Source organism: Ctenocephalides felis, unplaced genomic scaffold, assembly GCF_003426905.1.
Source record: "Ctenocephalides felis isolate EL2017-DRISC unplaced genomic scaffold, ASM342690v1 CF-g0.4_SCAFFOLD_01886, whole genome shotgun sequence".
Taxonomy (NCBI): domain Eukaryota; kingdom Metazoa; phylum Arthropoda; class Insecta; order Siphonaptera; family Pulicidae; genus Ctenocephalides; species Ctenocephalides felis.
Genome location: NW_020538040.1, coordinates 91,418,257 through 91,444,200, shown reverse-complemented (window position 1 = coordinate 91,444,200; position 25,944 = coordinate 91,418,257). Strand labels below are relative to the sequence as shown.

The 25,944-nt window shown below is 28.8% G+C and overlaps 2 protein-coding genes across 2 annotated transcripts; both read left to right on the top strand.

Annotated features, from left to right (window-relative positions):
• The first annotated feature begins 41 nt into the window (after positions 1-41).
• On the top strand, positions 42-9,836 carry LOC113378057 (fas-associated death domain protein). The gene is made up of 4 exons (XM_026618568.1): positions 42-540; positions 2,778-3,209; positions 9,487-9,546; positions 9,769-9,836. The coding sequence occupies exons 1-2, from the start codon at positions 231-233 to the stop codon at positions 3,128-3,130; spliced, it is 663 nt and encodes a 220-aa protein (XP_026474353.1). The 5' UTR covers positions 42-230; the 3' UTR covers positions 3,131-3,209; positions 9,487-9,546; positions 9,769-9,836.
• On the top strand, positions 9,538-23,890 carry LOC113375522 (suppressor of lurcher protein 1-like). The gene is made up of 14 exons (XM_026615454.1): positions 9,538-9,546; positions 9,769-9,838; positions 10,138-10,318; positions 11,638-11,855; positions 13,140-13,296; positions 13,390-13,449; positions 13,694-13,890; positions 15,260-15,334; positions 15,398-15,510; positions 16,654-16,727; positions 18,254-18,456; positions 20,800-21,007; positions 21,683-21,975; positions 23,766-23,890. Exons 1-14 carry the CDS (start codon positions 9,538-9,540, stop codon positions 23,819-23,821), a joined length of 1,914 nt encoding a protein of 637 aa, XP_026471239.1. The 3' UTR covers positions 23,822-23,890.
• Positions 23,891-25,944: the final 2,054 nt, after the last annotated feature.

Below are 25,944 nucleotides of genomic sequence, written 5' to 3'. Positions count from 1 at the left end.
ATCTATTTAACTAACAACTATGATGCGCAGCAGCCCTAGCCATAGATAAAAACAAGTTTCTAAATAAAAAACACGTGAGAATGACAGCCGATGACAACTCGTAAAGAATTGTGTTGGTCAAAAATATTTTGTGTTATTATTTGTATTTGCTTTCTGTTAAATCACTTTACAACACATTCCAAATATCATGAAGCATACAGCTGTTTGAATAGATTTATTTAAAAATAAACATGGCACACGATTTGAGTGATTACGATCTCTTCAAGCAGAAAATATTAACTCGTTGTTTAAATTATGCAAGCACAAAGCAACTAGAGGTTTTAAAGAATAGCTATGCCGATGTAATCAATTCGAATAGACGAATGGAATATATAGAATCATTATTTGATTTGATTAATATATTAGAAAAAAGAAATATCGTGAGTTCTGAAAACAGAACCATATTATTTGATATATACTTTCGATTAACTGGATCTCATTACATAGATCATGATAATAATCGAGCGATACACAACGACATAAAAAAGGAAATAGAACCAGGTAAATATTGTTGTTATTTATGGTTTCAAATAAAAAATATGTGATTTGAAACAGGATTATCATAAGGAAATTTAAAAGGCACTTGTCAAGTTAATTAACATAATTTAGTAAGTAGCTGAGAAAAGTGAAAAGATGTTGATCATTGATATTTAAGAATTTTAATTTTTTACATAAATCAAAATTTACTACTTTTAATTTATTTTATAAAATAGAAGATTTAATGTACAATAGGAAGCCTTGAAGGCTTCTTGAACTTTTGTCATTCTCAACCCCATTTATGAGTTTTTTGACGAGCCCACGCAAATATAAGAGAAAGAGATAGTAATATTTTTTGGTGATTTATTTATTAGGTAACAATATATATATATATACATATGAAAATATATAGTTATAGAATTTTTTATAAAACATACAAAATCATCATCTAGACGTGATGTTATTAAATGATATATATATATATATACCCTAAATGGGGTCACAACTCATAGTTTAAGAAGCCATGAGATAGTGCAATACTATTACTACAATTTTTTCACTGTAGTATAATTAATAATGTGGCAAGTAAAACTGAAGCAGATATATCGAAAGATTTTAAGAAATATTTACAATTAAACAATACAGTTTATCCGTTTTGAACATACTAGTCAGATTTATCACAGTTACAACTGAAGAATTGTTTAACTTTTTTTTTATTATTAAATGGCTAGTACTAGTAGATTATGAATTATGTTTGTGAATAGTATTGCTTGTGTGAAAATACAAATACTGATAATCTTATATAGCAGCATGGGAAGAGTGCTCTAGATAAATTTTTGATGAAATCTGAATATATGCAATGTTCTTCACAATTTTCTCTACTAGAATAAAAGAGGTTGTATCAAAATATATCACTATCAGAAGTTTAATTTTTGTTGTAATTTAATTTGCCTATTTAATGGCTATGTATCTTACCAATCTTACTCTTTGCACTTGAAACAAACCGTAATGCTCAAATTTAAGAATTCAGAATAATAATATTTGTGAAATGTTTTGTGCTCTTTATGGCTAGTCAGGCAGTACATCATAATTCAAAGATTATTTATTAAGAATATATTGTGAACGTAGATCTGTTCAATTCTTGGTAGATTATTGGGGTTTTCTTTATTTTACTTACTTCATACATTATAATTAGTCATTTATTACTATTTTTAAATAATATATATTATTGACAATAGTATTTCTTTATGGTAATTTACAGGTTTTTTGTTCCATTTACAATAGAAAAGATTTGCATGTATATACATATATTTGATTACAAATATATGTACATAATAAATATACACCTAAGTCTGTTTTTACACGGTAGATTGGTTCCAGAAGAAGCCGTGTAAAAAAAAACGTGTAAAAAAAGACATTGATTTTATACAAAAATGGGTGATTTGTTCCTAATCTCTAAAACCTATTAAAATTAGTGAAAAACAAGAATTTTTAAGAACAAGAATTATTGTTTATTTTATTAAATCAAATATATAATGCTTATTTTCACAAGCATAGTAATTAATGATGAAAAAGATATGCACTCTAATCTTAAAAGTAATATAAATTAAATGTATGGCAAGCTCAGGAACTAAAAAACTATGTTGTGAACGAAAAGAATAGGTTATTCAATTTTTAAGGTAAAAAATAATAAGGTGATATGAACATACTTCGCAAAAATTAAATTTGACAAAAAAAATTTAAGTACATAAAATTTCAAATCGTGCTAAATGGAATAAAATCGTGTAAAAAAATTAAAAATATTCAATTTTAAAACCGTGTTATATCAAAACTGTGTACAAAAAGACCGTGTAAAAACAGACTTAGGTGTATATTATATGCATATATTATCTACTTAGATATAAAATTTTCAATTCAGGACTTGGAGAAAAATATAATTGCATTCGAATTAAAATGTGTTGAATATTTGTATATGCATTCTGTGAGATATTAGTTTTCATTTACATTTTATTTGTTGCACGTTAAATGGATAATGATAAAACTCTAAAACATTTTTATTTTTTTCTTTTTTCTGACAATAACAAAGTCATGTATTTTATGCTATAATGTTAATTATAATATATTGTATGCAAGATTACAAATTAAACGCTTATATTATATTATTTCAAAAGTAGTTCTTGAAAATAAATTATATAATTATGAAGCTGTTGATAATTATAATGTTGAAATATTTTTAAACGTAGATTTAAAATTTTTTTTAGAAATAGCAGCTAAAAATGTGAATATTGAGTTTCAACAAAATTACTTTCCTCCAGAGAATAAAACTCATGATGTTTTATACCAAAAAGTTTATAGTATGATTGCAACTGACATTGGAAAGAAATGGAAAGACATGGCTCGTAGTCTTAATGTTAGAGAAAGTGAAATAGATGAAATAGTTGTAAAATATCCTCGTGATTTAAAATCTCAAATTCTGACTGTATTTAAAGTTGTTGAAGAAAGAGAAGATAAAACAAGCCTTATGAAAATGATATGTGAAGCTCTAGATGCTTCTAGAAGAAAAGATCTCAGGCAGAAAGTTGAAAAATTAGCATTTGATCTATTAAATATATGAATCATTTTGACAATAACAAATCATCACATTGGTATTGAATTCTATAAATAACAGAAAACTGAAGCAATGTGCTTAATCGGTAAGTTGTGAAAGTTCTATTATTTTATTATAAATTTGTGATATATTTTTAACTTTATGATGCTATAAAATTTTGATAAATAAATTGAAGTATTTTTATATATTGTGTTGTTATTGATTTAGTTTAGTTTAATTAATTAATTTTTACAATCCTAATTAAATGCGGCGACTTTTGATGAAACTTACCAACACACTTTAGTACATTTTTTTCAAGGGAGGGCCTCTCAAAGTAGATGGATTTTCAAAATTTCAAATTCATAGTTCAACAGAAAGTTTTAATTCTTGAAAACCTGGGGCGATTGTGGTATGTTTTTTTTTACCGTGATCCTAAAAATGTTATTCATTGTCATGGTTTCAAAGTTGAAATGAACAAAATTAATAAAAATCAACAACAATAACTGAAAAATGCTCATAATTTTACCAAAGCCATAGGTTGGACTTACAATAAATTCATACCAAACAACATGAGATATTTCTTTTTTTCTAAATTTTTTCAGGACAGTTAAGGTTAATATCAATACTGTCACCATGTTTAGGTTGATGTCAAGGTCTGGGACACCTTTCATATATGGGCCTTGGACCGGCAAGCATTCATAAAAAATATTTCTCGAAAATATTTAGTATAAAAAATAACTGATTGTGAACGTAGAAGTGTATGATATATAAGTGAAAGAGGCAGCTAACACAAATTAAATGAATGGCTTACCATCTGCAACGCATAGCACATATAAATGTTCAAGGGGCATATTGATATTCAAGGTTTTTACACATTATCACAGTGCTTTTCGTTAATTCAATAATTTTTTAATTACAAAGCAAAATTCAAACATTCATCTTTTAATTATGTTGTGACAAGTCTAGTGAATTGAGTGAGATTTTAAAAACTTGGTGGAAGTATTTACAACTTTGCTGTATATTTCCCTTTGCTGTATGGTTTCTTATCAAAAACTGTTGTAATTGTAATATTTTCGCTCTTTATGCAAGCTATTTATAAACTGTGTGAGTTCACAATATTTGTACAATGGGATAATCTTGCTAATCAGATCAATGCAGGAATCGATTGATATAAAAAACGTTCACAAAAGGCAATAATTGATTAGTTATCGAGTTAGATGAAAAATGTTTGGGGAATACTAAAATTAAAGGAAATAGGGTAATTTGTGGTAGGACGGTGAAAATTTAGAGTTATATGTATTTTTTAATTCCGCATTAAAAAATCAAAATGAAGAACATTGACATCAGATAGTAATTTGTCTTTTTTTTTTTTTTTTAAAGTAATGTTTAAACGTTTTTGTAAACTCCAATGACGGGTTTCGTGAAAAAGAAAAGTGGACAGATCAAATAATAAATGAAAAAGTGCTGTGCGCGATCATGAAAAAAAAATTTAAACTGGATCGGACCCATTCTGCAGAAAAAGTGCCTCCCATACGACGTCGTCGAAGGTAAAATAGGACTGAAACGACTGGTAAGAATAAGAATAAAAATGCAGATGATTGATGACTTATGCGAGAAGAAAAGCACAGGAAGCATAGAAACAGAAGTTTGGAAAGGAAAACGCATATAAATGTAGAAACATGAATAAAGAGAATGAAACGGCAATGGTAATAATTACCAAGGGAGGAAAGGGGATCCATTGATTGAGGTGCTTTCACGAGATGGACCTGCCTTCGGACAGGTAACCATTTATTATTTATTATTATCCAAGAAATATTTATACTCGTGATTGTTGAAAAATGACAATAATCGCATTATCCTCGGGGAGATCATCAATTCTATTTCAACCGGAAATAAATATGAATTATTCAGGACTTAACTATTCTGAAAAAAATTAGCTCATGTTGTTTGGAAATGATGAGCTTTTAATGCAACCTAAAGCTTTGGTGAAATTATGACTATTTTTTTTATTGAAATTTTTATTTATTTATTAATTTTGCTCATTTAAACTATGGAACCGTAACCGTGAATAACATTTCTAGGACCACAGTAACAAAAAATACCACAATTGCTCAAAGTTTTCAAACTGTTTATTGAACTATGAATTTAAAATTTTTATACAGAGCGAGATGATATTTTTTCCAATTTTTTTTCAGGGCAGTTAAGTTCAATACTAACACCCCGTTTGGACCTGACGTCAAGGTCTGGGACAGCCCGCATATATAAAATTCTCGTGTCATGTTGTTGGTCGCAATACTCCTCCGAAACGGTTGGACCGATTTTGATGAAACTTTATAATCACGTTCGGCATGACTGAGAATCGGATAACTATTTTTTATACCCCTAAGTGTTCAAGGGTGGTCTACTCTTTAAATTTTTTTTTATTTTTGGAACACATTTTAATATTTTAATTTTAATATATATATATATATATATATATATATATATATATGTATATATATATATAAACTATTTACCAGGCATCGAGTTTATGATAGATTTTTTTCTATAGTGATTTTTTTTAATTTTTGGTCTGAATGTTCGATGTTTATATATTAATTTTATTCAACTTCTCTTTGGATGAGTTATAGTAATCGCAAAAAAATCGAAATACCTTCTTAAAAGAAATGGATTATGTGTGTGTGTGTACGCGCGTGTATGTGTTTTGTGGGGATAGAAATTTTTGTCCACAATATCGGGCGCACGTTCAACCGATTTGAATAATTAACTGATTCTTATTGATGTGGAGTCGACGTACTGATTAATTTTTGGCAAAGGCGGGTCCAATCGTTTTGGAGATAGGGGGCAAAAAGTGCAGAAAATGGGTATTCAGTTTTTGCGAAAACTGATCATTCGATTAAATTAATTCAAAAGATATTCGTTTCATGTTGACAACGTGACATGATGACAGGCCGTTTCTAGATACGGGGCAAAAAGTGCCAAAAACGGCAATTTTACTTGTACTAACTAAATAAAGAATTGATTAAATTTTTGGAAAGGCAGATCCAGCGGTTTTGGAGATCCAGTAAAAAAAGTAAAAAACGTGCTATTTGGCGGACAAGAATGATCATCAAACATATGTACAACAAATTTTCAGATATTTTTATGGATATTTTATTTATACGTATAAATTTTGTTTACATTTGTTTCAGTGGCGTACCTAGAACTTTTGCCGCCCGGGGTGATCTCCAGATTGCCGCCCTTTTTATTATAAGTCAATCAAATAGTGATTTTTATAAATTAATACACATGAACTAGTGGTGCATGACATCGTGCCTTAAGGCAAATTGCTGGAACTTACCGTACCAAAACATGAAATTAAAAAAAAATATATAACATTTTTTGAAAACTTTGAAAAAAATATATTTTCGAGAATGTTGAAAATTTTGAAATAAAATGACTTTTTGAATAATTTGTTTTTTTATATTTTGAAATTTTTTGAGAATTTGGAACTTTTTTTCAAATCAATCGCGCTGCGTAGTTGTTTTGAAGACGAATTATCGAAGCGAGTAAGCGTCGCGTTGCAGACTAACGGATAGACATTGATACGGAACTCATAGAAATGTAAATTAAGTTTGTTTCTATTATTAAGAACTCTAGAAAATATCAAATAATTTGACGTACATATGTTTAAAGATCATTTTGGACCGCCAAATCTCATTTTTTTTACTTTTACTTATTGAATCTCTGTAACCGCTAGAAATGCCTTCTTAAAAACAGTTCTTCGCTTAGTCAAACAAATAAAATGTTTTTTGAATTATTTGAATCTGACGCTTCGTTCTCTCAAAAACTAAATTCCAATTCTTGGCGTTTTTGTCCAGTGTCTTTGAAACGGCTGGACCTGCCTTTGCCAAAAACTAATTAACACGTCTTATCAGTACGAATCGAATGTTTTGTTGAATTATTCAAATCGGTTGATGTGTGTTCCTGATTAGGAACACACAAAAAAATTTTAGCACAACACCACTGATTAGTGGTGTTGTGCTAAAATTTTTTTTGCCGGAACGCTAAAATTTAGGAACCGGTTCAAAAAGCGGTTTTCATGTTTGTTCCGGTTCCGTTCGAAAAGGAAAGAAACAAAAATCATTACAAAACTTATTTTGTGCACAGATATTTATGTTTATTACAATAATAGGAACATTTAATAAAAATTAGTTGAATTATAATTTATAAAATTCACTTATTAAATCATTTTTTGTATGTAGCGATTTTTAAATTTTTTTTTTGCTGGAACGCGTTCCGGTCTAAAAATGATTTGCCGGATCGAAGTTTCGGCTCGACAACACCACTGTTCCTAACATCGTCGACGAAAGTTTGTATCTGAACACACACACATCCATTTTTTCTAAGGCATGCCTAAATTCAGAAACCTTTGAAACGTAACAATATATACAAATTTTTACTTTCGATTTTTTTGCGAATACTATAACTTGCCTTTTGGAAAGTTAATAAATTATTAAGTTATTGAATCAATATTGATTAATACACAGAGTAAATTTTTCAGACATATTTGTATGCACTCGTTAACATATTTATGTAATGCCTTAAGGCTTTGCAGAACTAGCAGACCGCCTTTCGCCAGCCCTGATTTTTAAAAGAAAAATTGGTGATTTAAAAATATATTGATATATCACTTTAAAGTAATCATAATATAAACTTTTCAAAAGAAATGACATTTATAAGCTGATATCAAAAAAAAAATAGTTAGGAAAAATCGCCAAACAAAATCGTAAAGATTCTTTTACGAATTCAACGAATTTTAATGAATACAATAGAATAAAATTATTATCTTGTTCTTAAATTAGAATTCAAAATTGACACTAAAATACATTTATATACACCAAGGAATAATATTCGAGATCATAATCACAGTTAATCATAATTTTAATATAAATCAAATATTGACAATAATAATAATCATAATAATCATTTATAATTCAAAAAAGAAAATATATATGAAATTAATAAGTTGCTTTTTACAACTATTAGTAAATTAAAAAATGCCGCCCCAAGGTAAGTGCAGCCCGGGGCGGACCGGCTCCTCCGCCCCCCTAGGTACGCTACCGATTTGTTCACAGTTCAGTAACATCGTTTGTACGTTAGAATTGCTTGGAAAAAAAGTTCAAAATTTCCAAAATAATATTTTTTTTTTTTCATAAAAGTCTTTTTTTTTTTCAAAAATCTAATTTAAAGTTTAAAAACAATTTTAATCTTCTTTAAAAAAATAAATTTTTGGTATGAGAAATTCCAGCAATTTGCCTTACGCCACTTGTTGAAACTTAAGCATTGGTATTTAAATGGAGAGAAACGAATACACATAACACTAACTCTTAATCGTAAACTAGAAATCATCAAATTTTTGTTTTTGTAAAAATTAAAAATATTTTTTTTGTTAAAAATTCAAATATATATATATATATATATATATATATATATATGACTTAGATTTGAGCATTTAAGTATATATATGCGCGCTAGATTCTAAAAATTATATATATGGCATGTTAGAAAATTCAATTCAAGCTTATGTAATTTTTACTATGCCATACTTCATGTTTTATTTTTTCTATTAAATATTGATTTTATGACAAATTTCACAAACCGCTCTTGAATTTCAAACCGGACAAACGTCTCTATCAATTTAAACTATATTAAATAATTTTCCTATAGTAGCACTGTGATTGAATTCGGCGTCCGAGTTTGACTCTAATTGAAAATTCAATGTTTGTTGAAAATGGCCTTGTACAATGGCACCTTTGAAAATTGTTAACAAAAATTTGAAAGATCGCTGATCGTCCGTAACTTTCATACGTGTAGAAAATCAATCGATTTACTACAAGCATGCGCGGAACGCTTGATTCCGGACAATATAGGTTATTATATATTTCTCTGCTACTGCCATTATCAAAACTGGAAAAACATCTATGCAATTATTTATTATGAAATCATAATTAATAAATAAATGTTTGCATATAAAGAATTACATTGTGGTTTGTAGATTATTATTTAACTATATCTATGTGTAAAAAGTAAAATATAAAGTGCTTATTAATTTTATATTGTGCACGTGTGCGTTTATTCAATAACATAAATAAACAATTGATAATATGGAAATAAAATTGTTTAAAAATATTTTATTCTAAAATGAATATAATTGTTACAAAATTAAATAGTAATGGATTATTTTGAGGTAATTTTTGACACCTAGATTCTAACAAGATTTTTCTGACTTTTAAACTCCTGAAATACATAATTTCGTGGACAAAATAATTATATTGGTAATTTCAAATGCTGCAAACAATCACTAAACAAATTTTATTAATATATTAATATTATTTTTCAAGATGTGAGGTGATGTTTGAACAGTTATTGCAAGGACATGTTTACGGATTAAAATGATGAATGTAAGTTAATTTACCGTTGATATATTGTATATATGCATTTCTACTATGTCTCCTATAATATTTTTTCATAAGCGTTATAAGTTGTACATACATATAATGATTTAAAATCAAATGTAACATGATTTAAATATATTTTCAACACCGATTGGAAATGGAAATCATAGCTTTATAAAATAAATCTAATTTCGTAAACTAAATCATGATTTATTATTTTTATTTTAGGACGCTTTTGTTTGGATATGGATTTTGCATTGTCTTTTAATGGCACACGTTGTTGTCGGATTAGGTCCAGGTAAGTGCTAACTTTTAAGTCAAATGTCCCAGGAAACCTGATTAACTTGATTTGGTGTAAATACCCTTTTGAGATTAATTTCATTTTAATTTTTCACTTTGCTTAATGCTCCAATGTTAATCTATGTGATTTCATCATTTTCTGGTTCCTCAAAATTTTAGGAAACGAAATATTTTGGTTAACTATCTGGGTCATTAAAGAACTTATCAGATTAAAAAAAAAAATATAGTTTTTTTTGTTATTTAATTATTCAATTATTATATTATCTATATTACTTCTGTTTTTGTTTCTCTTTGCAGATTGTCAATGTATAGTATTTTCAAGTACTTTTGGAAAAGATTTTGGTCGATTTCATAGTCCAGACTTTCCATTGGCGTACACTGGAATGACAACATGCTTGCTGTATACTTTCATCGCCCAACCGCATGAGATAATTGAGCTGACTCTCAGCGAATTTCATATGCCCAAAATTGGCAGCGAGTGAGTAATAGTTTATTGCAGATTAAATATTAAAAATCTAATTAAATAATCAACCCAGATTTCTCATGGTAGATAGAACATGAGTGAGAAAACTGTTATAAAATACACTTGATATATTGGAGATATAGATGTAATAGACAATTAAGATTTACTCATGCTAAACTAATAAATGCAAACTTAACTTTAAAAAAATCTTTAAAAAATTTTGCATTTGGCTTTTTTATATCAAATCGTAATAAACACAATAAAATGGTAGTTTATTAATGCTTCAATGGTTTGGAAGGATATTTATTCTATATTATGTCACAGTCAGTCAAGTAAGAGCGTGGTTGTGTTAATTTATAAAAATGATTATTTTATGAAACTTTATTATTTATATGTGCATCGTACACCTTACAAGCAATGATGCAATTCGGTCAATATGTGTCTTGTCATCACCGGAGTCGACATTGACTGGCATCTCCGACGCATGCTTTTTTCTAATTTAACGACGTATTCTAGTCTGAGGGCTTGTATTCTAATTCAAGGTCTGCGTGAGTACAATACGTGCTCACATAGAACATTCATCAGTAAAAATGACATTTTCAAAATCTGTATCAATATTTTCATGTGCCCAAGCGGAAGAAGAAGCACATGTTTTACAGTCGTCAGAGGCTTCCCCATTGTGTTGCGCCATTTCGGATAGTTTTGTAGATATTTCTAAATTTTGCTCGTCCTTACCGCAGTGTTAAAGCAGGAATCCGCGAAAACACATTCACTGTTCTTTTTTCTTGTTTTTTATGCAAACCACGTTCTGATAAATCACAGACATTTTTATCAACTTTATATAGGCGTATCCAATTCTGTAAAATACCTTCGACTTTCTCATATGATTAGCAGCCGCTGATTGCGACATTCGGGGGCCTTTTGGGAGGATGCGAAGGAGTTTAGCCTCGTAACACGACGTGCAGCTTAGCACTCATGGCGTTTAACGTGATTCTTTTGCAAAACATCGTCAACCAAACCTTTGTTGACAATGCATCAAGGACAAAGCTTTTCTTAATCGGCTCGCGAAGGAATTATACCGAAATCTTTCATTAACTGCCGTTAAAGTCGACCATGCTCTTACTTGACTGACTGTATTTTTCTTTCTATGCTTGTGCATATGCGAGATTCATGTGAAACAATAACACAAAATAGTCTGAAGAAAAACAATTTATTGCACGACGTGGTCTTATTGCATATTGTGAAGTTTTTATATTTTTATTTTCATTTTTTAAATGGAGAATTTGCAGTTTAGATATTTTACATAAACCTCACGCTGTTAACTATTACATCAGATGTTCGCGCGGTGCTCATGTCAAACTGTTCCCGCATTTGGAGCAGGCAGAAATTGGCGAACGAACATCGTGGGAGCGAATGGTGTGTGGTGGGCGATCAGAGGCACCGCGCACAATATACAGTTCTAGTTCTTCCTTGGCATTATCGCTTCATGTACCAGATTATAATCTACCCGAAGGAGCTGGTTTCCGTGGAACATTTCGGTTCTTAGATAAAAGTGAGTTCATAATAATAAATCAAGATATGTAATGATTTTTGAGAAAACCACAAAATTATTCAATAATTTTTATTTCTTTTAAATATATATTTGCACGAACACACACACACGCTTATGATAATGATTTTTAAAATGTAGGATATATAAATACAGCTAAACCTGGCATAACATGTAGTTACGTTCCAAGGGACAAGGAACTAGTACAAAAAGACCTTCCAAAAATTCAAAAAAAACATGCTACATATCATGATTTTATAATAAATATTATTATATTCATTAATTTTTTTAAAAAGTAATATACATTACATCAATTATATGATTTTTTTCAATCAAACAATCAATTTCGAAGATACAGAGCTAAATGTGCAAAAATGGCAGTTTTTGAGAGAACTAAGTGCCCGATTTGAATTATTCAAAAAACTTTCTGCTTGTTTCAAAAAAGTAATTGCTTTTGAAAAAAAAAATTGTTTCAATTTTTTTTTTCAAAATATATTTTTTTGTATATCGAAAATAATCGAGATTTTATTTTTAATTCTGACTAAAGTTCTAATATACTTTAAACAAATAATTTCAACTTTGCAATTCAGTTTATATAATTCTTATAAATATTAGACAATGTTACAATATTTATAATAATCTATTTAAAAACATTCAATATTCTTCGAACATTTTGTTACGGTACGGGAAGTTCCAGCAATTTATCTTAAGGCACGATGCCACTAGTTATTCGTTTCACTCATCTAAAAGTATCTTTTTGAATAAAATTAATGTTTTATAATTACTGCATGTTGTATGAATGCATACAGTACATGATTCATATAGTCGCTTGCTATGGTGGCTGAGAGCAGATATATACAATCGAAAAGGGTAAATACATGGGCGATACTTATCTTATTGTTAGTCGAAGAAGTAAATATTTGTAATGCAATTTTCAATTTTATAAAATAAAGCCATCTTTTTTATCCAATATCTTACCAGCGCAACTCATTTTGTGGTTGATGATGTCGTGCAATTATTTTGCTAATAAAATTGATGAACCGCCGAGTAATTACATTTCAAATGGAATTATTCCAATAGTTTTATTTTAAGCGTAATCTATTGGTATTTATTTTTTAGCTCACAAATGTTTTAAGTACCAAATACAAATAAAAATTTAATAAAATTCAGATTGTAAGGGTTTATATAATAAAGATTTGATTTTTCTTTACAATATGAATTTTTATTCTTTTATACTGCTTTAAATGTGGGTTAAACTCTTATATAATGATATGGTGTGCATTTTAGGGTTATTTAGAACTGATGGGCAAAAATTAGCTGGGACTGAATGCGATCACCAATTTTTGTCCGGAGATCTTAGTCCTTCGAGTGGTCATTTCCATAGCCCACGATATCCGGCCACGTATCCAGGAAAAGTGAGCTGTTCATATCGTTTTCGAGCCAGGTATAGCTCGTTATATTATAGTAATTGAAGAGGAACACTTTACTGTGTGATTTTACTCAGCTCTGAATAATATAAATAATTGATATGTTATAGGCCATCTGAGCGCATAAAAATCGTTTTCGAAGAATTTTCTATGCAGAAAGGAGATTTAAGGTATACCAGTTTTTGCTTGTTTACCTTTATTATTTTTCGTACAATATTTCGCATTTTTATTAATATAATTTAAAAATCTTTGTCGTTATTTCATTCAAAATCAGTATCATTAAACTAATAAAATAAGCTAGATGCCTATATTGAGTTTTTTCATTTTTTCATGGTGGTAATGCATCAATCATGAACTTACTTTTTGCTAAAATCTTTTGCTTCTCTTTGCTAAAATGTGTTTAAATCATTAAAGTTGCGCCGACAGTGATGATGTAATCACCGTGCACGATGGCGGAACTCGTAATGCACCTGTAATTCGCGCTTTATGCAATGAAGGCGCAGAAGTAGAGGTGTTGTCTACAGGCCGTGAACTACTAGTTCATTTTTTTGCGAAATCAAATATACCAGGACATGGTTTCAAAGCAACGTTTCAATTTCAAGGATTACATGGTTGGTTGAAACATATTATTAATAGAAAATAACTATTTTCTTGCATAATCCTTATCCTGTATCTATGTAGTCTGACCATTTGATCGCCTGTACAACCATTTTTTTTTTCATTTTTTTATTGCTATTTTAAATTTAAATTTTTTAAATGAGTATAACTTTCAACCTTGTGCAAGAATTTTGAGCTCGACTGATGGTCAAATATACTTTAATATGATGAACTTGATGATGAACATTGTATTTAATGTTCGAATGCTTTTTTTCAGCTCTTTTTTTTCAAAAGCGAAATTCGTGCAGCTACTATGATTATTATAAAATTATATTCTTTTCTATATTCTACTATTCTTTTAATATTAACTATGAATAAGCTTGACAAGAGCCTGAAATAATATCCATTATTATTGATTACGTCTTGCTTATGAATAAATAAATAAATAAATAAATAATGATTATGTTTGTAACTTGTCAATCTTGTGCTAGGTTTCCGTGATATTATTTGAACCGAATTGGCGCCGTAACAAAATGTCGCGGAAAGACTAGTGGCGTCTTAGGGTCATTCCGTATGACTACTACAGCTATAGTTTTTATAATTATTACGATGATAAAGCCAACCTCTAGTATTAAGAGTATATATATATATATATATATATATATATATATATATATGTATATATATATATAAAACGGGGCCTAAATTGCGACCGGCCAAAGTGTTTCTGTTTGACAGCCCAAACGTCCATTCCACGCAACCTATGATTTATTTTCAATTATTTTATTGTTTAAAATATGTTTTATAAACATTCCACCCTAAATCAAGCTGCGGACGACATCGGTTTTAGCAGTGTCAGAGGTATTTCACAGCACTTTCTATCGGTGGTCAAGTTTTTCTAAAAAAATCAGCTAGAAGTTGATATCAAGCTGCTCGACATGGGTATTAAAATCGGAACCAGTATACCCACATATTATACTTTGTACTCAATAATATACTTCGAACTTTAATCATGCTGAATATCAATAATGTTTCTATCTATATAATATTTGACATCGCTAATAATACGATTGTCAAGAATGAAATGAATTTATGACGTTACCTTATATAGCGAAATTTATGCAAAATGTGTGAATAATTACAAATTTTCAATGATTCTACATTATGCATTAACATTTCCTTTTTAAATTAAGGTCATAAAATATGAATAGTTTCGAAAAAATAGTTACATAAATACAATATATAAATACTACATTAATTTTAACTAGTAGGTACTTGGTAAATTATTAGGATCTAATTTATTGTTTTAATTATCTATTAAATTTGTTAACAATATGTTAACGTATTATTCAATGTTATATGTATATAATATTTATTTTACAGAAATTGATTCTAATCACATATTGGAGCATGCAGCCGGAATCTTCAATGCAGCTTTGAATAATGTTCACACAGGATGTAAGTATTTTTATAAAAATTTGTTTTTATGGATCATAATAACATATTTATTTCAAATTTCAGCATCAGATTGTGATTCATTTTTTAATAGCGATGTTGCAAAAGAAGGGATTTTTACATCACCATTATATCCATCGTCTTATCCAGCAAAGACACACTGCAAGTTTCATTTTCAGGTGAGCTATAGTGATTAATATGAACTAAATAATAATAAATGTGATACATACAATAATATCTTATTTATATTTTATTTATTATTTATTTATCATATATGCTATTAAATTTATTGCTTAAAACTAATTTACAACCAACCATCGAATAATAAAGGAATTACCATAAATATGACCCTATTTCTAACAATAAATTTTTTAAACAGTTTTTTTATATTATATCGTAAGCGATCAGAATTTGAGGGTCTTATAAGCTTTTGTGAAGATTTGACTTTGTTATATCTCTGTCATTAAGTCTTTACTATTATAATTTCCGCAATAGTGATGATTTTTTTATTGATGTAGCAATGCAGGGTAGGGGTTATTTATTTTCACATGGAATTCCATTGCTATCTATTCTTCTGTTGTAAGTAAAAATGTCACTACTGTTTCATATTAGACTATCCGAGGCGGATATCAAATCTGGGACCCTTGAATTGAAATTCCATAGCTCAATCCTCTAATCCACGGATGGTAATAAAGATGCTTGTAAATAATTTTGGGCGCAACGTTTGTTCATAATGATATTAAAACTACTGCTAATATAATTACTACATAATAATAATTTTAATAAATGGTAGTCTGCCCGAAGGCAGGTCTATGGTACATGGTGCGAGAGCCACCACAATAAATGATTCTCTTGTTCCTTGTGTATCATTCCCATTACCACTATTTCCCCCTTTTTTTCATGTATTTTCCTTTCAGAACTTCTGCTTTCATGCTTTTTGAACTTGCGCTTCGGCTTTTAGTTTCCTGTATTTTCTCTTCTCGCGTAAGTCGTCAATCATTTGCAATCTTCTTCTTCCCATTCCTTTCAGTCCTTCTATTTTACCCTCGACGACGTCGTGCAGGAGGCACTCTTTTTGCAGAAGGGGTCCGATCCAGTTTTTTTTTCTTTCCAGGGTTGTGCTTATTAGAGTCCTTTCTTTGCCCACTCTTCTCAGGACTTCTTCATTTGTTATTTTGTCTGTCCACTTTATCTTCTCCATCCGCCTCCAGCACCACATTTCAAAACGTTCCAGATACTTCTTGTCGGCCTTTCTTAAAGTTTATGTCTTCGATCCGTACAGAGTTTTACTACATAGTATTATAATTTTAAATTATTTTCAGGGACGTGGTAAAGAAAGAGTTCAAATTGTATTCACACACTTTGATCTTCCTGGTGTAAGCGTTGACACGAAAGAGTAAGTATTAGAATTTTGTATTTTATAAAATGCGTATCAATAAATTTTATTTTTATGTGTCAAGTATTGCATCAATTGTAATAATTAATGTAATATTGTAATAGCATAAATTAATTTTAAATTACTAATCGGCGATTATAAAGTACAACAGATAAGCAACAGAGCTTTCTGTGATCTGGCTGGATTGTTGTGTTTATTTCAAAATGAATTAAATCAAAATAATGCCCAAAGAAAATAAATTTAGTTGTTTCGTGCACAAAGAAATAAAATCGTAAATTGGAGGTAAACGAAGCTTATTTTTATCTAATAGTTTGTATTAGTGATGTGCCGACTCGAAAATTTCCTGATTCGAGTGATCGAATCAGAAAAAAATCTGATTCGAATCATGATTCGAATCAAGTTTATATATTGAACAATTATAATTTAAGAGAAGAAATAATATCATTTTAATAATTTTATAAGTGAAATAATTAATTTAGTAAGCAATTAATTCGAAGAAGTGCAGAGATGAATACATTTATATTATATATATATATATATATATATATATATATATATATATAATAATAAACTAGCTACAAATATAACTAATATTTCAAGTGAATTTACAGTAAAATATAACCAAACACTTCTCTATCACTAAAGCATATAAAACAATATTCTTAATCTTACGTTGAACGAATGCATGTATATATTATTGATTGTTTAGATCTAATCTAAACAGGGGGTTGAATCTAACATCTTACGAATGACTTAAAATTCAATCCACTACTGTAAAGATTGATATTATTTCATTTGTGTGAATTTGCCATTACTTGCATAATTAAAATATGATAATTTTGTATGTGTATAAAACTCATTGTGTAGTTTATTTTGATAATAATTAAAATCTAAATCGCGTATTCATTATCTAAATGAGTTTTTGATATTTCATGAACAAATTTGCGGAGTCGGAATGAGTCGGTTTGAGCCATAGGAACTCGGATGAATTCATATCGACTTGAAGTCGGAATGATTGGGTTTGGGTCATATGGAGTCGGATGGTATTATTAGACAATGAATGGGGTTAAAGTCATGTAAATTGGAGTCGGGTGATACATTTAAGCGTATTAAAGCCGGGTGACTCGCATGATTTAATTCAAGATTTATTTTTTATATTTATTATTATTAATTTTTATATTTATTATTATTATTATTTATATTATTATAATATCGAATTAAATTAAAACATTTTTTTTATATTTATGAAAATTTGTGTTCATACATGTTTTATCACAGTAAATATTTCGCGGCTTGATACGAGTTGATTCGAATCAAGTCGTTAAAGGCTTGATTCGAATGATTCGAATCACTTGATTCGACTTGGCACAACACTAGTTTGTATAATTATGCGCATAAACGAATTTTGCGTTAATAATGGGCAGAATTTGCAATCGATCTATATATTCGTTGGTTCTTCCTTTGGAAAGTTGATCAGTATAATTGTTTAGGAACTGTTATGAAATACTAATTAATGTTCGTCACAGGTGCGACAATAGCGACCGTATCGATATATATGTGCCGATTGAAGGTCGAATGGAGAAAACCGAATCTCTATGCACTCTGGGTCCGGATCGCTTGCCCGGCCCCGTCATGTCGAACGGTGCTCGCATGCTGCTAGAATTCAATGGTGATGGCGACGTAGAAGGTCCACCGCGTTCCTTTAAAGCAGTATATAGATTTACAGAAGGTAGGATAATAATCGAAAGTCACGATAGAAGTTTCATTTCGAAACCAATATAATAATCAAAATTCACAAATTTACACTTGATTTCGTAGCCGTAAAATACAAATGAATTGATAGAAAATTTGTTTAAAGTAGGCTTGCACTGAATATTTGGTTGCTATTCGGTATTCGGAATCTTTTTTGATGAAGAGCTTATGATGAGACTTCAGGTTTGTTCCAACTTATGATTGGAGATGATTGTATACATAATAAATAAAATTTTAACGACTTTCAAGATTATGAATGATAACGTCAAAAACGCCTTGTAATCATAATTTTAAATTGTTTACTGTTTGCAAACGCCTATATCAACACAAAAACAATTCAAAAACTAATAAAATTACTAATTTGAACTTCTTGAATTTGAAACTATGATTACAGACCATATAAACAATTTAAACCATAGCATAGATTTTTTTAACTTTCCGAAGGAGAAGTTTGTTTTCATCAAAAAATCCGATTCACTAATTTTATGTTTTGAATGAGACTAAATTTGGAAAAAGCATGTGTGTGTGCGTGTGCGTGAACAGATTTTTTGCTCTAAATCGATGTTTTCTCAAAAGCGGCTGGACCGATTTCAAAAATTTAAAAACCATTTGATGTATCTCGTTGAAGACTATTGTTTGTCAGTTTTGTGCGACGATCGGCCAAGCCGTTTTTTTATAAATAGCAGAAAAGTGAAAAATCTTTTGTCCACGTTTTAGCCCGCGATTCTGATTCGTTTTTAAAAACTCAAAATTTGTTCGAAAGATATTGTTTGGGAATCGTGCTGATCATAGTTTTTGGTAAAGATCGGCCGGGCCGTTATCTTTGTAACAAAGTGTTAAAAAAAATTTTAAACGATTTTTATTAATATTTTTTAACGGTAGATACCATAGTCTTCTAGATCATATTAAAATATTACGGCTGTACGACAACTCGTTTAACTTTAAAAATTCGTCAAAGTTTGCAATAATTAGTATCGTTTTTTTGGCGTTTGTCAAAATTAGGCCTTCTATCGACGTTTGCTCAAAAACGCCTGAATCGATTTCAGAAATTTAAAAGGATTATCGTTTTTCAGTTTTGTTCGACGATCAGACGAGTCGTTTCTTTGTAATTTGGAAAAAAGTGTTAAACATTTCGTCCGCATTTAAGCTCATACAACCGAATCGATTTAAAAAAATTAAAAACTGTTCGAAGGATATTAGTTGGGAATGACACTGATTAGTTTTATACTTTTAATCACTCATAAATTAATTTATTTTTTATTGATTAAGTCGATTATTTACACATATCGGGTAGTTCATGTAACTTGCCTCAACGCAAAATACCAATACCAACTAGTTAACCCTTAAATAATTAATCAAAGTTAATCAAAGAAGGTTTGTTGAATGGTTGTTTATCCAATTATATAGCGACAAGGTCTTAAGTAAAAGAAACGACTTTACACCTCTGAACGAAACAAATACATGGTTTTTGAATTGCGTGTTGATTTTTTTTTAAAGACAAAATTCTATAGTTATTGCCATTTTCACAATTTGCCGAATACATGTACAAACTTTTATGACAAGTATATTTATATATTTTCTTTTCCAAAAAAAATGCATTTCTATCAGAACAGTTAGTACACATTCTCGATAACTTAATAAATATTATACATGTATTTTGTTGTGATGCCAAAATATATAGATTTTACAATAGTGCACATTTTAATACCATGGCGCAATAGTATTTCATTAATTAACTTACCAAATTGTAATTGTTTTTAGATTAGTTTATTATTTTCATTATTTTTTTTTTAAACTAATACAAATTATTTACTTAGTTTAATTATTGTAATTGGCAGAATATTCCACCAAATGAAGGCTAGGATGTTAGCCGAAACGTATGGATTTTAAATAAATTTTAATCTTAGATTTTTTAAAATTATTTATTTGTTTAACCCTCCGTTGGTCGGATATTTATTTACCTTCGAACGGTCGGAGTGGTCTGGCTGGGCCACACATTTTTTCGTCCTGATTTTTTCATTGATCGACAGCTTATGAAATTTTAGGAAATGTCCAGAAATTTTAGGTCGATAGGATTACTAAAAGTATTTTTTTTTTTAATTGAAGTCGAAAAAAGTCTGGCCAGACCACTCCGACCGACGGAGAATTAAATGTACATACATAACATTCTAGTTATTTTTTTTCAAATATCGAACTTATCATTTTTATGTATTTTGTGATATATAATTCAACATTAAGGTTACTTTGTTATAGTTTCGTAGGCATTTTTTTCATTTTTACTTTTGTAATGTGATTTAATTTATTTTCAAATGTTTTATAGATTTTGGCATAACTAGTGGAAGACAAGTAGCGGAACAACCATGCGCATTTTCTTTTGAATCCAGTTCTCGGATGTCAGGAATTTTCACATCCCCAAATTTTCCGGGTTCGTATCCTCGTGATACAGAATGCCGCTATTACTTTCGCGGCGCTCCAGGTTTGCGAGTTCGTCTTCACTTCACATATTTTGATGTAGAAGGTGTATTACCGTAAGTGATCATTTATAATTGCGATAAATACAAGTTTTAAGGAACAGTATCACTAATTTTTCTTATTCATCTATAAACAACTAATATAATGTAATTAAAAATTATAAAACGCTTTATAACATATGAAAGATCGCTATATTGTTAAATGACTTCCCATTCCTTTGAGTGCTTGTATTTATATTTGTATTATGATTTCTAACATTATATTGAAAGGCATGTGATCTTATTTTAAAATTATGGACTTAAGTAACGCGATGTTCGATCATAGCCCGAACTGATACTTCTATTAATATAATAATTTCTATTGTCTATTTGCGGTTTTAATATAAACGTTATTTTTAGTATAAATAGTAGGTAACTTATGATTCTTTAAGGAATTAGGAAGCACTGATAATATTATTGATCGTATTTCTCCATGTATTGATAATATTTTTAGAATTTATTTATTGCGAACTATATTTTAATTCTTGGTTAATCATGTATAAACTTTAAATCGATATGATTTTTTAACGCATTTTGCCATAAATAATTACATTCACATTTTTGAAATATTCGGATTTGTTAAATTTTACTATATACTATTTTTGGAAAGTATCAATTGATGCAAAGACATCGTATTAAATTTCGAATGTTACTTTATAGCATTTATAACATGCATTTAAAAAAAAAATTAAGGTGTGAGGCTGTCAGCGCAAGTGATTATGTCGAGTTCTCAAACTATATGACTCACGACCCTAAACATCGGAGACACTGCGGCCAAGTTGAAGAATTCACTATAGATTCGGAAGATAATTTCTTTCGGGTCAGTTTTCGCTCAAATGATCGTTTAGATGGAACCGGCTTCGAGGCCTCGTACATGTTTTACAGCGAAGATTACGGGGAAATTCAGCATCTAGAGGAGGAAGATTCAGATGATCTGGAGTCCAACGTGGTCACAGCAAGAGGGCCAAGTTCTGTCGCAAACAAATGTAAGAATATTAATTTTATTTTATGTCAATTTTTTTAAGAATATTTTTTACGCGTACATATATATATATATATATATATATATATATATACTAGCTGACCCAGCAAACGTTGTTTTGCTAAGTAAGGTACATTCTAAACAATTACTAGAGAATCAATTAAATTAATACTTTAAGTGAATAAAGAATGTGTTGTTTGAATGTTATATACAATGAGGTATTATAAACCTCAGTGTCTATATTTTGTCAATACAATCAAACTGTAAGTATTATACACTTTCTATAGAAAACATGGTATAATCCAAACCAAGTCGTTTTTTGATTCTGGATTTGGTGTATAATTTCAAATAATACTACTGAGCTTATAAAAAAATTTTAAATTTCTGCGAGGAAAGATAGAAAATGAATTAAGTATTTCTTCTTTGACCTGCTTTTTGAAAAGTTTCAAGTAACATTCGATGAATTAAAGTAAATTTAATAAAAAGTATATATGTAGAGCAGAGCGAGGCACAAAGGTCCAATTTGACTTTGAGCAAATATTAAGTATATTATAAAAATCAAATCAATTATATCACAACAAATAACACATTTCAAACGAACAATTATCTGACTACGTTCAGTAAAACTGTCAGCTACTTCATCATTGTAGAAATGTGCTTTTTTGTTGTTTTTCAATTTGTTATCTAGACCTTTTTACCGTATAGGCGTAGTAACTTGGAACGGCCAGGTGGCAAACAGGTTTAATGTCCTATTTTAATTTTAAAGGTATTTTACAAAATAATTACATGTTTAACTAATGCTAAAATACTACCAACGGAAGAAAATACTTTTATTTTGGATTTTCAAAGATTACTCTTTATCTTCCGATAGCAGGGTCATGAGAATCAAGGTTATAGCTGGTTATACATCCTTTTCCCTCTACTTTCAAATATTGTTGTTAAACAATGCTTAACTTTACTGGTTTTGGACACATCGGTGGTGGACCTCGAGAAAACAAATATAAAAATTACTTTATTAGTAAAGAATAAACGTAAAAATTGAAAAAATCAATAACTAATGTAAAATATGTTTAGCGACTTCAAATTAAGCTATTCAAAACATCTGTCAAATATTAGAACAACTGTGACTAGAATATGGTATAGTTTAGTTAGATGAAATCATTTTGAAATATTTTGATAAACCTATCATATAATCATGATGATCATTAAGGTTATTGAATTTTGAAGAATTAATATTTATTTAAAGTTTATAAACGAAATAAGATTTAGTAAATTTTATAGCTCATATCGTATTTATTTATATGAAATTATGGTTATATAAAATTATTATCTGTGTTTGCAATATATATTATATCGATATTAGATATATGCCCACTTCGTAATCTATGTACTTGCGATCAAAGATGTTTATAAGATAGTTGTATATTATTTATGTTTTAAATCGTCTAATGTTTATCGTTGATTTATTGATCATCATTTTTTTATTTGGCATTTGTTTTAGAGTGTTTGAAATACAAGTTTTCAATCTGCCTAGCGTGTGTTTGTGTATATCCTGGTTTGTTTCTATTGTTGTACATGTTTTGATTTCATTATTTTTTATTTTAAATATCAAAATGCATTTTTTAATTTCTATTATATTAATATATTAATTATATTATTATCTTTTGTTTCGCTCTACATGTTTCGCCCATGACAAAAAATATACATATTACTTTTATTTCAGTTGTACATATTTAACGTGCAATTAAAAACATGTTTAATTATTGAATTTATTTTAATTTGTTTTCTTTGCAGATAATACGAGTGCAGTGATTGTGTGTTTATCCGCACTTTTGAAATATCTGATGTGAATAGAATACACATATCTACGAATCAAGAGAATATAATAAGATTAGAAAACAAAGTTATCATGAAATCCCTATCATTCAAATATATTAGGTGACAATATTTATTTGAGATACTTCTATTAGGTAAATGTTTGAGCAATAATAATGTTATAATTGATTATATAATAGCGAAGCGTATTTGTTGTTAACCTGGTGCATCATTCTACTCATAGATTTCGTTTCTATAAAATACTGTATTAAAAATTTACGTGGTTCAATATATTCCAATTGAACACACATTGTAAAAGTAGAAATATTTAAATTTATTGTTTATATTTTTAAAAATGTCGAATATCAAATTGTTTATAAACTTTTCCAAGAAAATTTGGCTTTGAATCTGTTATATTTTTATATCTTTACCTACCTATATATATATATATATATATATATATATATATATATATATATTCTAGCTGGCCCGGCAAACGTTGTTTAACTATAAGAAATATTTTTATAAAATTTTTAGTATGAAAAATAACTAATTCTGAATGAAGAAGTATGTGGAATATAAGTGAAAGCAGCAGCTAACACAAATTAAATTGATTTACCCACTGCAGCAAATTATACTACGTATAAATGTTCTTGGGGCATATTAATAATAGTCATTGCCAGGTCCAACCTGATCTGAAACTGATTTCATGCAAATTGAATTGGCACATTTTCATTTCATTAATTCATTAAATTTTAAATTACGGATCAAAATACTAACATTCCAGTTTCCTCTTTAAAACTCCTTTTGCAAGACATTTAAAAGCCATGTATTTCCTGTGCACATCGGAACATATTTGTACGATAATTCTGCAAATTAAATCAGTGATTATGCAAAAATCGATCGATAATTTGATCCAGTTTCTCGCCTATATTTAAGAATTGTTTTGAAAATATTGGAGCGGATATATTTAAGCTTTTATATAAGCTCACAAAAAGGTAGTAACTGATCAGTTATCGAATCATATAAAAAAGATTGGGCTACTAAAATGACTATTATGAAATAGGAGAGTGAAAATTTAGAAATGTATATTTAAATTTCAATTTCAACAAATTCATTCATGCAAATTTTCAACAAATAAATAAAGAAAATTGGCCCCAAAATTTAAAGTGTTAGGGTTGGACAACCCTTGAAAAAAAATGTTTTTTTCATGTGAAATTTACGCTTTTTTATAAACTCAAAATCTAATTGAAAATAGCTCTTTTACCGATTTTAACACTCTTTAATATGACTTACGTTTTTCTGTTGCGATGTAAGTGGATAAATAATAAGTCCTAAGTATAATTAATATTTTGCATTCTATTAGAATGCATTACGATTACATTCATACGTGTGTACTATATATCTTTATATAGTTGCTTTTAGTTTTTCATGTCCGGTTTTGCCCCAATATTTTTTGTGAAGTTTTTAAAAAATTTGAGCAGAATGGTAGATCGTTAAATCTATTATTACATAAATATATTGACTATATCAGACAAATATTATTCGCACAAGCTTAATGAGCGAGACAAAATCATTTGAACTGATTGTATATGCAATTTTTTTTGTCACTTTGTCAAATGATAAAAATAATAACAATTACCTATAATAACTAAACATTTTTCACAATTTGACTTAAAATCCCATGGGATATTTTTTTTCTAATTTTTGCCGGCATGACAATTTTTTAAACAACTAGTTACTTCAATAATTTTTATCGATTTTATGTTAAGATTATTATATTTGTTTATAAGTATATTTCAATTCAATTTTAATTTTTTATTGAAATGGATTTATTTTTATGAGAATTATTATGTGAAATTTACATATTGTTTTTATTTAGTTTCCAGCAGAATCCAGATATGCAAGGCTTGATATTTAAGAATTTTCAAAATGTATTTTTATGTATAATTTCTCGAGTACTCTGTCGATGTCTCCTTAGGACTATGAGAGATGGTAAGTAATCTCATTTTATTTTATTATTGCTGGTAACATTGCATATATTAGGTCTATCGGAAAGTAGTGGCATAAAACAAAATTCTTTCACGAATTAACTTCATTGCCAATTAACTTCAAGACATTAACATTATTATTAATGATCTCTTGACAGCGTGAGTAC